A 15,795-nucleotide genomic window follows, 5' to 3' on the forward strand; every position below is an offset into this window, starting at 1 on the left:
AGGTCTTTCTGGGACAGGAAGCTTCTAAGATAAATTTGTTAAATTAAGAAGTACTCTCTGTTGCATGAGTCATGATAATCACCAGCATTTGGGGGGGCACTTAAAATGTAAGTTCTTCACATGCATTTTCTCATGAGAATTGTCTTATTGGGACAGTATTATTATTTTAAAGTTGTTTTTATATTGCATTCTGGGCATCTCCTTTGAGGTACTCAGTGCCATCATTGTTTCTTTGTTCTAGAAAGTCCTTTTTGCCCTGTGTGCCTTGAATGCCCTGACCACCACCGTCTGCTTGGTGGCAGCCGCCCTTCGCTACCTCCAGATATTTGCAGCCAGGAGATCCTGCAGCGTAAGTCCATGCAAGGTGGCACCGTGACCGTGTCTGCTGAACCTGCCCAGGGGCCTTTCTGTGCTGTTCATTGCTTTTCTCCCTGAGCCTTTGCGGGCAGGCTGTTGACTAACAGAGGTGCTGTTTAATTAGGATGAATCCCAGATTTCTGCTGAAGAAGTGGACGAACACAGACGCATCCCAGACCCCGATGATTTTGTGCCACCAGTGCCTCCCCCTTCCTATTTCGCCACATATTACTCATGCACACCCCGGATGAACCGGCGGTATCGTTCGTAAGTACCCCATCATCCCAATTCTCTGTACCATGCGAGCGTGAGCTCTCTCTCTCTCTGATTAACTGCATGAAACCAAAGAAAAGTCAAACCTTGACCTAAAGATATACTTTTTCAATTTCAATTAGCTTCCCAGGAAAACTGACACCCAGTGAGATAACTGTTGTAATTTGACATGATTGAGAGCTGCTGTTGCCCTAGAAACGCACTTAGTTAAGCCAAATCGATGTTCATTATAACACCATCAGCAGGTCCCCAAATCATGAAACTTCCCAGCCATTATAAAAAGATGAATTATTAATTACTTCTCTCTGGTCTGGAAAAAATAGACACCAGGCTTATTATCATTTTCAAATTCTAGCTAAAAATTTGATCATCAGTTTCTTAACTCTCAGGATTTATTATCTGTAGAATGAAATGCCCCATGTCTTCCTCTGATTGTTACCAAGTTCTAGAATTGTATCTCTCCAAGGAATGACTTAGTTTATTCATTCAACCAACAATTTGATCTGTTCTCTGCTGCTTACTAGTCACTGTGTTGGGTTATTGAGATTCAAAATGAGTTCAATGTCCCTGTCCCCCTCCCTCATATCAAGGAACTTACAGTCTAGGTCATTCAAAGTGAGTGGTGTTATGATCACAGTAAGCGGTACTCAGAGGAGAGGATTTAAGGGCACAGAGGAGAAACACCTAACCTGGAATGGTGGGTGGGCAGTCAGCTAGTCAGGGTTGGCTTCTTGGACAAGGTGAGCTTAAGTTGAATTTCGAGGATAAGCAAACCTATATTTAAGTTTCCAGGAGAGAACCTCCGAATTCTACAGAAAGATGAGTGTCTTCAGCTTGATACTCTGAGGGCCAGGAATTTAAAATTTTTACTCCCTAAGGTACACTTGGAGAGTTGTCAAATTTGGTGCGAGGCATGGTGGTTTTGGAAATCAATTTTTTATGCTTACAGCAGCCATACGTGGCTTTGAAAGAGGTTGCCAGTGCACGCCACCACCAGATGCTGTTAGTGGTTTTTCCTTGGGTTATCTTCCTGACTTGTCCTTCCGAGTCATACCTAAACCCCACCTCAAGCCCCCCACCTGGCCACCCACCTAGATGGATGGAAAGATGCCCACAAAGCCATAGGGGGCATCAGCTGGCTGGACAGAGGGGCTGGGGATGGCTGAGGAGCAGCTCGGCTCCCCTGTTGGTCAGGCAGTGGTGCACTGAAGCTTTGAAGCTTCAGGGTCCAGGGCAGTTTCTTTGGTTTCCTTCTCTTAGGAAATGAGCCAAGAATTTCAGGGGCCGGAGAGACAGCAACAAAACCTATGTTCTTTGTGCACATTAGGGCACATTTGCTAAACCCATGACCCAGTCTCAGGCTGGGTGCAGAGGGTTCATGAGAACAGTAAAATGCTTGGTGTTTCATGATTCAGAAGAGAAATGCCCTCTTGAAGAACTCCTTGGCTCTCTGAGACTGTGGGGGAGCACTTGTTTTACCTAAGAGGAGGCAACAGACAGATTTTATTTCCTGTAGTAGCAGAAAGGGAAAGTGACTCATGTGGGTTTGGGAATTGTGCTGTCCAACAGAGTGTCCTGCCCAGCCCCCCAACCTTCTCTTCTCTCTTTCCTTCGTTTCCTGTGCTCCTCCACAGTCATGTTTAGCAGTGTGGGTATATCCACTCTTGGAAGATATATGTGCACCTCTGGATTTGTCTGTCTGGGTCCTGAGAAAGCCCCTGGCCAAATCAGGTTGGAAGAAGACAGACAAGCTTCTCATCAAGGGCATTACTATTCAGAACTTTCGGAAGGAACATGGGGAAGGGTGTTAAAGCAAAACACTCTTGTGAGAAAGAAGACACTGCTCGGCCTAAACTGTACCCAGAGCCCTAGATCTTATCTCCAATGGGGAAACAGTCTCCTTTGCTGAAATTCCACCAATGTCAAAAAGAGGGAAAGCCCACTTTCTTTTTCAAAATGGCTAAATTTATTCACCTTTATATACATATTCTATCATAGATACTTTTTTTAAAGACTTTATTTATTTTTAGAAAGGGAAGGAGGGGAGAAAGAGAGAGAGAAACATCAAGGTGCGGTTGCTGGGGGCCGTGGCCTGCAACCCAGGCATGTGCCCTGACTGGGAATCAAACCTGCGATGCTTTGGTTTGCAGCCCACGCTCAATCCACTGAGCTACGCCAGCCAGGCTCTATAAGAGATATTTTTAAAAAATGTTTTTCCCTTTAGTCCTCACCCCATGATATGTTTTTATTGATTTTAGAGAGGGAGGAAGGAGGTAGAGAGAGACAGACGGACAGACATGGAGGTGAGAGAGAAACATCCATTAGTTGCTTCCTGTACATGCCCTGACTGGGGATCAAACCCACAAACTTTTGGTGTATGGGACGGTGCTCCAGCCAACTGAGCAATCCAGCCAGGGCTCTCCAGATATTTTAAAATTTGACTGCCTTTGCTAGATTCTCTGTGTAAATCAACTTTATATAGACACTAGATGTTTAATCCCAAGTGGTAATTTTTTTTTCTTGTAAGGCAGACAAAATATTAAGAAATTTTTTTAAGTTTCCACAGCCAGTTGTGATAAGTGTTTTCACACAGTGAACGCTCCCCATTTCTTCTAAGGTGTTCTTCTAAGGCGGGCTGAAAGTGACCTCTCAGAAGAGGTTTATTTACTTAATGTCTATAAACAGAACCACTTCATGCATTCGTCTCCTTGAAAAAGGGCTTCTCAGGTCACTTTCATAACCAAAAGCCTGACTGCAGCCATGACCTTGGTCCAAACATGATCTTGGTCCCTCTGAGTTGTGAATCAGTTTGTCAGAACAGAGGGGCTGTGCACTCTGTCTCCACTACCCCAGGGGCCCCCCAGTCTTAGAAATTGGCTTGAGCCCGAGTTCAAAAGGGCAGAGTCTCCAAACTATTTCGTGAATGTGGACCTACTCGGACCATGGGACCTGCTATAGGAAATTAAAGAAGAGAGGGTGGGAGCCAGGTTGACCTGAGCATTTCTTAAAGATGAAGACAAAGCCCACCCATTTCCTTTACTAATGAGCTTCAACACTCACACGCAAGTGGGGCCAGGCTGTGCTAGCAGTTGACCCAGGGCTCTGCTCTTGTGTGGGGCACCCCTCCCTTGCTCCCCCCTCTACAGGCAGCAACCCTACCACCAGGTGCTCAGTGAAAAGGCATGCACAGCTTTTCCAGTACACAGAGGAAGATCATTCTTTGGTCAAGGACATATTAGTTACTGCATCACCCCCAGATGAGTCCTCAAGGCATATTTGTAGCATCAAAACAACATATTCTGCATGATCTGTCTGAGTTTCTGGTCACCCTCAGGGCTCAGGCCACGAACCAGTGAGGCTTCCTGGAGACTTTGGAATGAATGTGAAAGAGCTCAGGCTCCAGAGTCTCCTAAAAGGCTGACCTTGGGTGATCTCTTTTCATTTCTGAGCATCAGTTTCCTCATTCTTCTGCATTGTCACATGGATACTGAGAGGATTGTTACAAAATAATGGGCATAAAAAAATCTTTCGTAAAGTAAAAGTTTCTGCTGTGTTTCATCACTGTTAATTACTGTGTTTAAAATATTCTCGGTGTGTCTCTTATTCTGAAGGAACAGCCCTTAATCTTACCTCTGCCTTAGTTTTCTAGACAGTCATTCCTTACCTGAGGACATGTTCCCATTGATTTTAGAGAGAGGAAGGGGGAGGGACAGAGAAAGACAGACACAGACAGATATCAAATGGTTGTCCCCTGCAACCCAGGCATGTGCCCTGACCAGGCATTGACCCTATCACCCTTCAATGCATGGCACGACGCTCTAAACCACTGAGCCACGTGGCTAGGGCTAAAGACAGTCATTCTTAATAAAAATCTGATCATCTCTACCAGATATAATTTCAGCCACCACGATCCATTTCCTCTTGCAGTGTTCTGGGTCCTCGCTGTGCATTGGGGTCACCTGGGGCATTAACACCCTACTGATACCTGGGCCCCACCGCAGGCAGTCAGAGCAGAGTCTCTAGAGCGGAGGCCTGGGCCGTCCACACTTAGGAGACCTCCCAGGTGAAACCCATAAGGGTTCAGGGACAAGCCTGCCAGTCAGTAGTAGACCCATTTCCCACAACAGGTCCGTTTTTACCCCGAGAGGTAAATAAGGAAATAAATAAGGGAAAGCTGCTTAATAGGAAAGGAACTTGCCTTCTGCATGAACTCCAGCGGCATCTTCCATCAAAATGAGGCGTCTCCTGGCCATTTCAATAACCACCATAGAAGCCATTTTATTCTGTGGTCAGTTTAGATAAAGCTTATCCCCTCTTTTCTGTCTGTTTTCCTTCTTGAAGAGATTCTGTAGTTGAGGCTGTAAAATGGAAGCCATTTGTCCCCTTGGCCCTAAACAAGCCCTTTCTTCTCTGTGCACATACTGTGTAGGGAGCCACTGGTGTGGGAATACAAACAGACCACCAGAGCTGACAGACAGACAGACAGATGGGGGTACTAATTTTCCAGGCCAGGGCACAACAGTGAATGCTGGCACAATTGGCTGAGGGGGAAAAATCCAGGGTTTCCAAGTGCTAGAAAGATGGCTCATGAAGTTTATGTTAATTAACGATTGAAGGCTGGCCCTCTGGAGAGGACAGGAGGAGGCCCTAGGTCTCACTGAGTAAACCAGTCACCTTATTCATTGGCCAGGAAAGTGCTTCAGTCCAGTCCCAGAGGATTTGGGTTCCTGGCAGCTCCTGGCGCTTACAGTTCTTAAACAGCTTTGGTTGAAGTGGAGAGTTGGCAAAACACCCATGGGCAAGTCCTGCTGGGAGGGGAGCACATAATATCCCTTTTGATAACTTTACCAGGACCCCAGCCCGGCACCGCTGGGAGAGACCCTTTGTGCTGGTGCCTCTCTTTAGGTCTTCTATGTGCTCCGTACCAAGCCTGCACACATCCCTGCAGTAGCTGTCAAAACATAACCTCCCTTCCCGTTCGGGTCAAGCCGGAGATGAGAGTCTTCCTTCAGAACTAAGATAAAGGAAAAAGTGGGACAGCTTTGTTTTTTTCTTTTTTAATTCAGGCTGTAGAGTCTCATTCTTCTAAATCCCAGATGTAACAATAAAGCTTTATTGTTAGCAATAAAGAATGTCACATCTTTTTCAACCTCTTTTCCTCCATCAATTACATTTTTGAAAACGGGCACCAAGGATAACAGGAAATGGCCATAAACGTAAAGAGCACCTTTCCAAAGAAGCAGTGCCCGGCGTGAACTGGCTCTAGAACCTGTTTCCTTATAGTCTCCTTTAGTGCTTGTCTATTCTTGCATTTTAACAGCAGATATTAAACTCTGCTGTTATCAACTTTTTTCATTCTCCAGTACTCCAAGGCTTGAATACAGGTTTTTTTTTTGTATTCTGTATATTTAAAAAAAGTGATGGATATTTGAAATGGAATACAATTTTAGGTATACAACATAATGATTCGACATTTGTATGTATTACAAATGATCAACAAAATAGGTCTAGTTAACATCTATCACCAAACCCAGTAAAGAAACTTTTTTCTTGTGATGAGAACTTTTAAGATCTCTGTCTCAGCAGCTTTCAAATACAATACTGTATTATTAACTACAGTTACTGGCGCTTACAGTGGCGGCCCATCACATCCCCAGGAATTATTTTATAACTGGGGGTTTTATTAGAAGGTATAAACTTCTATGTATTTTTAAATTATTGTTTTAATATTTAGGGTCTTTGTTATATAGATCACATGTGTGGGTGTGTAGTTTTGTATGGACACTGGCAGAAAATCTTGCAAGGTTTTTGTTTTTGTTTGTGCTTCTGTTGTCAAGGGCCCTTCACCCACAGGACAGGAACCACAGCGCCTGGTGTGCAGCCAGCGCTTGGTCGGTGTTTGTTGAAGGACTGCCTTCAGGAAGAATCAGTCCCTCCGGGGTCCCCCCTGCCGTGTGCTGCTTTGTCTCTGAGCTGTGTGCTGTTCACTTTATTTGAAAACTTTATTTCTTCTTTCAAACATTTTCTAACAAATATTAATGTCACTCTCATGAATGAAACATCAGGAAAACCCAGGCAAGAAAGTTGTTCTGCACTAATGTAAGAAATAATTGAGGTTCCCTGTGTCTATAGTTTTGTTTTTCTTTAATTGAGGTGGAATTCACATAACCTGAAATGAAACATTTGGAAATGTACAATTCAGTGGCACTTAGTAAATGCACACTATGGTGTAAGCATGCCTTCCATCTAGTTCTAAAGCATTTTCAGCTCCTCCAGGGAACTGTGTGTCTTTAATTGGTCATTCCCCATTCCTCCCTTCCCTTCCTCCCTGCCCCTGGCAATCCTCAAGCTGCTTTCTGTCTCTTAGAAATTTTTGCTTACTTTTTGCCTAGTAGATTGTACAGGAATGATAGTACTGCATACTATGTGTTGCTACTTGCCTGAGGATAACCATCTCCAGGCAAAGGCCAGCAAGCTGGAGCCACTAAGGTCACCTGGTCTCTCTGAAGAACTTGCTTCCTGATGCCAACATACTTTTCCTAGGATGGGTGGTCCCAATATTATTCCGCTGCCGCATATATATGGAGCCAGAATCAAGGGCGTGGAAGTATTCTGTCCTCTGGATCCCCCACCTCCGTACGAAGCTGTGGTGAACCAGACGGACCGGCCGCAGGTACGGAGCACACAGTCTCTCTCCGGTTGAGCACAGGCAGGACAAGCAGCTCTCGGCTCAGAGAGAGGCGGGAGCCCGTGCACCGCAGCCCCGTGCCTGCATTGCTGACCTTTGTCAGAGGTTCACTGAGCCAAGATGATGCTTGAGTAGAATATTACCCAATCTTCCTCTTTTTTTCCTGTGATTCAGGCGTCTTCATTCCAAATGTCAGGAGGATCTGAAGCTGCCAGAAGCCCGATGGAACAGGACTGCGTGACCATGACTCAAGGTAATAAACCCATTTTTCACTGCCAGAACCTGTGATTCTGAAAATTAGAACATGATCAAATAATGATTTTGTGGCATTTTATTGGAGATCAGATATTTTTGGAGCAAATGAGTCAAGCTGTGTCCTTCCTTAAAACTACTATCAACTTTAGGGCTTACAGAGGGAGATAACATGTGGACAGAAATACAGATATCCTTAGAATCTTTTGTGAATAACCGAACTATTCTCTGGGACTGACCCGTGAAATAGATTTACAGAGTTTAAGTTGGCGGCATTCTTACATTTTCCAACTGAAGATTTTTTTCACTTCTATTAAAATAAGACGAGCTCTTTTGAAGAGAAGAAAGCATTTCATTTATTACGGGGTGATTTTCTGTGAGATTACACTGTCGTTTACCTAGGGTTCAGGGCATGTCACCTTAACAGGGAGTGATTCCTGATTTCCAGACCTGAGTTAAATACTAGAGTCCATTTATATTTCTCTTTGTGATTTAAGGTAACAGTGTTAAAGCTCTCTCTTTGGAGAGGTTTTAAATGGCCCAGAGAATTGCCCACCAGGACAAAATTGCACACGGTCACAAATAATGGATCAGCATTTGGCTCTTTTAGACGGAGGTGATTTTTCAGTAGCACCATTGGGGGTTGTGTTTCTGTTCTGTTCACCTTCTGTCTTATGTAGAATTAGGCAGCGGCGCTCTGTTTCCCGAATATGTTTGCAGTTGTCCCATTTCTTAAAAAAGTTTCTCCGACCACACTCAGGCTCACAGATGATGTGATTTTATTTTCCTGAGCAAAAGTCATCCAATTCCAGAGTGGTTCTACTGATTCATTTAGTGGCTTCTAGCTCTTTAATGCAGTTTTCCAGAACTTTCACAGTGGAGCCTGTAGGCATCTACCGCCACCGCCCCTGCCCCCCCAACCCTGCCTGTGCTCCATTTACAGCCACCAGGGCAGCCATCTTGCTGTGAAGGTCCTACCGCCCACCTGACCCAGCTCATCCAGAATGGTCAGAAACTGTAAGATAGGTGGGAGCTTTCTGATGCTGAAGGTGGACAGGATGCTTTCCTGGAGAAGGTGCTAACACCTTTAGAAAAAACTGATATTTTGGCAGGCTTCTTTACTTCAGCTTGGATTTGGAGGGGTTTGTTTGTTTGTTTTAGACTTGGAGTGCCGGTTTGGAGAGGCAGCGTTTCCCGTAGTGCTGGGAAATACAAACGTCCTGGGCCTGCTGCCTAAGCAAACGTTACTAACTGTGCTGCCCTCACCCCCAAGATTCGGCCTCACAGGTGTTTCCTACCCAAAATTTTGAGGGCTGTGGCTAGTGAAATCAATTTTCTTTCTCCTCTTAAAAAATTATTTAGATGGGGACATTCCCAACGCACCTGGAGAAGAAAGTGCATCCACTTCAACTGCCGACTCCAACCAGCTGCGTGCTGTGGAGCGCCGGGGACCTCCCCGGCCCCTGAGGAGAAGATCGAGGAGTGACCCCCTGTTCCGTCGTCGTTCTGTGGAGAGAGGTGAGGCCATTCCCCAAGCTCCCCTCAGAGCATGCATCTGCCTCCAGGTGCCAGGTGGAAGTAGGGGGGCAGGAGGTGGGGTTGTGGCTGCCTGGGACCCTGCATTTGAAAAGCTATCCTAAAGGAGGTTAAGAGGTCTTGAGGAAGTAAGGTATTCTACATGCACATCAGGAATATACATCTGCCATGTCTTTTAAGGTTGGTAGGGAACTGTTCTTTTTAAGCCATTTTATTGAATGCATTTGGTTGCGGATGATCTGGTGGTGGGCGCTGCACAAAGATACTAACACAAACCCAGTTCTGCTTTCCAGGTGCTCGCGATCCTGTGGGGGTGCACATTCTCTCTCACGGAAAAAGTCAAAGGGTGGTAATTTCATCCCCTCTTCTACACTTTAATATTAGTTATCTTTCTACTGTGTACAGATAGGTTAAATTCTTTAAATCCAACCTTGTTTTTGAAGAACTTTGGTTAGAGTGAAACCCACACTTCATCTCCATCCCTTTAGGGGTTTGTTTATATATAGATGCTATTTGAATATGTGAATATCTGAACATCTCCAAATATGTCTTCATTGTAGAAAACTGTAAAAAATACAGGAACTAAAGGAAGAGAATGAAAACCCAAGTGGCTTATGCTCTCCTCGTGCTCTATGCTCTACTACTCTCCCCTTGCCTTCTCCGGGGTCTTGTGTCACCCCCATACATTCTGGTTCCGTCCCTCTGACAGCCTGCATTGTTTGCGCAGCTCTGGACTGACTGTGGGGAGCCAGAGAGAACACTGCTCTTGTCTCTGCTGTGGCTCCTGACTGGGGAGGAGCCCCAGCGCCTGGGACTGAGTGCGCCTTTGCAACCCCAGCCGGCTGGTGGCCTGGGCCCTTAGCTCCCAGGCCGGTCTTCACTGGGGGTCCCTGCCCTGCCTGGCAAGTTGAGGACTCAAGCTGGCCACTTGCTGGCCTCAACGGGAACTTTGCTGTCCGCACAGCTTAGAGAGATCTTTACAGAACCCGTTCCCATCCTGTAGTGCTGCAGGGGTGGCACGTGTTCACCTGTGGGAGCCCTTGCTGTGGAAGGGACCAGCTTGCCTTCACGTGACTGAGTGCACACCCTGTCCTAACACGGGCATGTTTGTAGGGATTGTTACTGGAAGAGTCTAGCTCTCTGGGTTAAGCTCATGGCAGCCTAGGTGAACCGCCACTAACCACTGTTTAGAGATCCTCATGCCTACTTTTCTCCAGAGGAAAAGGATGCTCTCCTTTCTCCACCTCTTCTTCCACCCCTGCTTCCTTTCCTCACTGAATATCTCAGTTCCTGCTTGTCAGGCCTTCACAGACCGGACTCTCCAGTGCTGTGTCCACTGACAGCTGCTGACTGGCTTCTGACCACGTGGAAACACCAGGCCCGAGTGTCACGTCACCCACCCAACGGTGCAGCAATGTTCTGCCAGTCCTTGTACTCTTGCTACAGCAGGTAGTCGTGGAAATGAGAGCCTGTGGTGGGTTTCCCAGGCCCACTGTTGACTTTTGGAATCACGCAGTGCTTCTGTGCTGAGGTTTCTCCTTCTGTAACCATCAGCTATAGAGCTGCCTCACAGCCGTGGTGTGGGCACTGGTCATATAAGTCTGTACAGTGTCCTTGAGGACATTTAGGAAAAAGGTACAGTCAAAGTGAGCAGAGCACTGCACTCAGCCCACAAGTCTTGTCTTTCCTTAGTCCCTGTCTCCAAGTGGCTCCTCCATCCTCCCCCTGTGGAACATTCTTTCATCAGTCAGCCATGTTTTGCCTGCTTGCCCCACATACTGGTCATTACCCATGGAACTGTGGCTCCGCTGTGGTTTGTATTCTGGGTGTTCTCCTCTATCACCTGGCTTCACCTGGGGGGGTCGTGTTTCATGTGGCACAGTGAAGTGTTTCGGGGACATGTCCTGTTGGAGCTACATCAGGAAATAAGCTTGTGTCACAGTTGTTGGTTTTGCTTTCCTTTTCCTTTCACAAAATGAAAAAGCAAGAGGTGCATGGCTGTCGGCATTTGTCACGGACTTTCCACACTGAGTTTAGGTAGAGGCGTGTGTTCACAGGGGCACGGCCAATGGGTACGTGTTGTTTGTCTTTGTCCACAGCCACTCCCGTGCTGAGCTGTGAAGCTGCGACTCAGACTGAAGGGAGACTGGATATGGCTGCGGTGACCTTGAGGAGGGGTCTGAGATCCAGAGTCTCAAGATGCAGACCCCAGTCTCTAATAGATTACAAATCTTACGTAGACACCAAGGTGCTGGTGGCGAAGATCCTGGAGCAGACCCCTGGCAACATCAACCCGGACATCCATGAGCTTGTGGAGAGCATTAAGTCTGTTCTGAAGTGCGACGAGGAGCACATGGAGGAAGTCATTGCAAGTGCCCGTGTCCTCGAACAGGTAGTTTTATTACTGTTTGGTGTGAGTCAGATAACTTGTTTCCACAGCTGCCAAAGTGGCTTCTCTGATTTCCTGTCCAAGGCACAGTAAGTTCAGTGTCACCGTGTCAAGGGAAATATGGTCTGGGCAGGGGGAGGAAGCTGGAGCACTTTCTTTTCAGGGGTGGCGGCTTTTCCACAGTGTTCTTGGCTCAAAGGAAGAGAAACCCATTTTCCCCGGGTGTGGAAGGCTGGATAAAGAAAAGGGTGTGGCTTGTGGAAGAAAGCAAGGCTTCCGGCCGAGTGGTCACGTTTGGCAATTGCTATCCTCTGTTGAAAGTTTCCCTTGTGCAGCATGTTTTTTTCAGCCCTTCGACAATGATGGACATACGTGAATTTTAATATAGCCAAGGTTCTGGGGGTTGTTCATATTCTCATAGAATGTTTAGCAAGACACCTAATCTGAGAGGACTGAAAGGAATACCCACCTCTTCCTTCCCATAGGTTAAAAAATGCAAGGCAACCCCTGACGAGGAGCTAGAGGGGAAAGACACAACTGGGCACGTCAGTGACACACTTAGATATTGGGTTTCTCATCATAAGTGCAGGCTTGGACTAGGGGGTCACAACACTGATATCTCTGAGTGAAGGGGTTTCCTTCAGGTGAGAACTGGGTGTGGGTTACAGCCTCAGCTACCCACTGGTTTTTAAAAGTGGGCACCTTTGAGGCATTTACTGCATTGCCCAGGGATGTGGGGCAGTTGTTGGAGGCACTGGTACACAGTGCTCACCCTGTTACCTGGCTGTGCCTGCCTGTCTGCATCAAGTGCCCGGAGAATACTTCCCGAGTTGAAATGGGCTGATGCACAGGTCAAATTTCGAGGCAGATTGACGAAACCCCTTTCTCACTTTCCTTTCTGTTCCCCCTTTCTGCCTTCTGGCCTCTTCTAACTGAAGCCAGAAGCCACATTCTCTCCCAGCCCCTCAGGGGACCCAGGGGAGCTGAGCACCATCTGATTACTCACAGGAGGGAGCACACGAACGTGGACCCTCTTATCTGCTTTCTGAAAGAGTGGTTGGCGCGTGCTCCTGGGTCAGGCTCTACTTCGAATCCTGTGTAGCAAAGACATTTTACATCTTGTGTCCCTCTGGTCTATGCAAAATGTCATTTCCTGCTTCCTTTCCCCTGTCCAGCCTTAGTAGCTCACTAAACAGCGGCAAGCATTGAGAGCCACTCAAATGCCACCACGCTGTGTTGAGGTAAGGGCTGGAGAGTCTGCCGAGTGGTTGGTCTGGACCTTCCACAAGGTCTTGTTCACTGCAGAATCACTCTGGGGCAAAATGACAGGCGCTTAGAGCCCAACAGACGCCATCAGCTCAGATACTCACTGGGCTTTTGCACAGACTGGATCAAAGTTCAGTGCTGGGTCTGTTGCAATAGACTTGGGCTGCTTGCTGGCGCCTCCCAGGACTGGCCCCCGGGGTGACGCATGATAGGGCTGCCCCCACCACAGACAGCACGAGGCAGGGACAGGCAAGGGGAGCTTTTGTTTGGGGCTCTTCCCAGCTTTTGCACATTTTCCACTTACTTTTTTTTTTTACTAGAATGTGTTTTTTTGATCCATTTTAAATTTTGACAATATCACAACCACTTGTTCTAACATATATGTAACAACAGACGACATCTATCAATGCTGAAATTTTCTTCTTAATCAGGAAACAAGGACAGGCCTTAAAGACAAATATAATAATAGAATGTTAGTGAATTTAATGTCTCTTCTCTTTGGGGGATTAACTTTTTAATGACTTTAAAATCTGAGAATGGTGCAAACGAAGCAAAATGTCATCCCAGGGGTCGTGCTGTGGTGTGGGTGGCGATGAAGTGCCAGGTCTGGGGTCTTCCCCAAGGCGCTCACAGTGCCACAGGCCGTACCGTTGGGACTGTGCAGCATAAACACTTGTGTATAATGAGCCGTCTTCCCCTTGTCGGTCCAAGTTGGATGAAGAATTTCTCGTATTTTTGTTGTTTTTTAACAAAATAAGTGATACTACAATGTATTTAAAGTTATGTATGCAGTATATTATAAAAACAGATCTATTCTTAAGAGTTTTTTACAGATAAATTGGCCTAGTGGTTATGTTGCTTATTGAGGGGTTTTTAGAGCAATTAGAAGCATCTTTGGTTTTGGTTGAGGGGTTATATACTCACCACCTGGTCACCATGTCAGGCTAGTATTGAATGTTTGAGTATGCTAGTGTCGCCTGGGTTCTTGTTGGGGGATGCTTGCGCCCCACCCCCAGACTCACATGTCAGAATCAGTGTGGGGAGAGCCGGGAAGCTGGTCCCAGTGAGAGTCACTGGCTTAGGCCACAGAGGACTTGGAAGAAAGTGATGAGAAATGTTAAATATAAAGAAAGAAATTGCAGTAGATGAATCAGTAAAGTATAGGCCAGCCTACAATTGAAACCATAGGAAATTTGGGAAATGTCTTAGGAACTTTAGAAAAGAGACAGCCTGTTAAGTCTCTCTGGAATTCCCAGTGGGTTTCTCTTTGGGAAAATACCCTCTTCTCTTCCTCAAGGCAACTGAACATGACAGGGATGGATATAGGTGGCAGGTCCCAGGATCATAACTGGTGAAGCTTAACCTCTCCCCACCCTCTTTATTTTATTCTCCCAAAGATCATGGCACCCGGGCAGCCCGGCCCTATCAGGGCCCGCCGCCTGCCCTTGCGGAGACTGCCTGGCCTGCTGCACCTGCAGAGCTGCGGAGACCTGAGCACCTTCGTCTCGGCAGGGAGGCTGAGAGGTGATCGGAGACCCCGGCGTGCGGCTGAGCGGCCACATAGCCTCATCGGTGTCTTTCGGGAGACTGTCCTGTGAACCAGCCAGACCAGGCTCCTGCGGAGTAGTTTCCAGGGTCGGGGGTGGGGTCTCCCTCTGGGAACTCCTCAAATGAGGGGTACTTCAGAGGATGCTTTTTCCCGCTCTGTCTTCTTTTTCTGCTGACCCCGCAAATGATCGGCTCTTTCTGGGCACACTTAATTTTTGGATGCATCAAGTTGGAGATGGTGAAGACAGCATTTCTCTTTCCTCTGCCGGCCCCCTGTCTCGGTGTAGGGTCCCCCACCCTTTTCGCCTCTCTTATTCCCTGAGCTCTCTGTCATTGCTGGGCTGCTCTTGGTCGCTCTTGGTGGCCTTGCATTGGTATGAAGCATGATGATTAACTCCCATGTTCTCTAATCATGAAAGCCCTTTCTGCACCCTGAAATCACACTATCTTTAGAAAGACAGGAAACTCCGTCAGTGACAAATTGTCATGAAGGACATCTAGGGAGAGTATTCTTGTCGACTCTGCTTCTTCTTGCTTGCAAAACTAGTGATGACTAAGGCAGATCCGAGAATAAAACTTTTTACTTTTTACCTATGCACTTGGTGTACATTTGTGTATGTGGACGTGGCCGCGCCTTACCTTACAAAGATTTTGGAACTGGGAGTAGTGGTGGCCAGGTTCAGGCAGGCTACCAAGCCAGTTTATTCTCCAGAGCACTTGATCCCTGCGCTTAGGTGTAGCTTGGCCGAATGGCTTCGTGGAGCTGCCTTGGAGTGGGACCGTGAGCAGTAAATCGGTAAAGTGATTACAGATTGGGCATTTGTGCTAAGAAGGAAGGAGGTGGTTAGAGGAGGCTTCTTTAGGGAAATGACATTTACAATGAATTTGACTGTGAGGGGCAGGGAAGGGTGTTCCAGCAGAGGGAACAGCCAATGCAAAGGCCCCTAGCACTAGAGGCTGCTGTGAAAGCAGCCCTGAGTGAGGGGAGAGGTAGAAGGAACTTGGGCTGGATTTTGTGCTAATGATGGGGGAGTTTTCAAGATGAGTAACAGATGTAATTGGTGTTTTGAGAGGTCACAATGTAGAGCAGAGACTAGGTCAGGATATGGGATAAAGGACTTGAGCTGAACAGAGAGGTTGTACTAGGAGAGGACTGCTGCCCTTGCTGGGCACTGCCTATGCCCCAGGTGCTGTGCTGGGGATTTTACTCTCATTTTACCCCCACCACAGCCTGAGAGGTGGGAGCTGTGAGTGTCTCCATTCACAGAGGAAGAAAACAAGATTACTCAGTAACCTCGCCCAAGGTCACTCAGAAGTTACGTGGTATACATGCTCATCTCCAGAAATCACTCCACTCCCCGGCCTCCCTAATAGTAGTAGTTGGCCATTCTTCATTTCTACGAGAAAGTGGTTGCTAAAACTTCAAGCTTGGCTCACTGAGGACAGATGCCCAGGCTCCCAGGCCACCAACTTTGCCAGAGTGGGA

The 15,795-nt window shown here is 46.9% G+C and overlaps 1 protein-coding gene across 2 annotated transcripts in view; it reads left to right on the forward strand.

Annotated features, from left to right (window-relative positions):
- Positions 1 to 14,907, forward strand: part of FAM189A2 (family with sequence similarity 189 member A2) — a 49,794-nt gene extending 34,887 nt beyond the window's left edge. The window contains exons 5-11 of one of the 2 annotated variants that reach the window (XM_045840427.1): positions 242 to 349; positions 482 to 624; positions 7,174 to 7,303; positions 7,493 to 7,571; positions 8,933 to 9,088; positions 11,206 to 11,498; positions 14,159 to 14,907. In XM_045840427.1, the coding sequence (XP_045696383.1) occupies positions 242 to 349; positions 482 to 624; positions 7,174 to 7,303; positions 7,493 to 7,571; positions 8,933 to 9,088; positions 11,206 to 11,498; positions 14,159 to 14,359 (1,110 nt within the window). In that variant the 3' untranslated portion in view covers positions 14,360 to 14,907. The remainder of the gene's footprint in view (positions 1 to 241; positions 350 to 481; positions 625 to 7,173; positions 7,304 to 7,492; positions 7,572 to 8,932; positions 9,089 to 11,205; positions 11,499 to 14,158) is intronic. The other variant, XM_045840428.1, reaches the window with a different exon arrangement.
- Positions 14,908 to 15,795: the final 888 nt, after the last annotated feature.

The sequence above is a fragment of the Phyllostomus hastatus genome, unplaced genomic scaffold (genome assembly GCF_019186645.2).
Source record: "Phyllostomus hastatus isolate PE091 unplaced genomic scaffold, TTU_PhHast_1.1 phas_contig_34, whole genome shotgun sequence".
Lineage (NCBI taxonomy): Eukaryota > Metazoa > Chordata > Mammalia > Chiroptera > Phyllostomidae > Phyllostomus > Phyllostomus hastatus.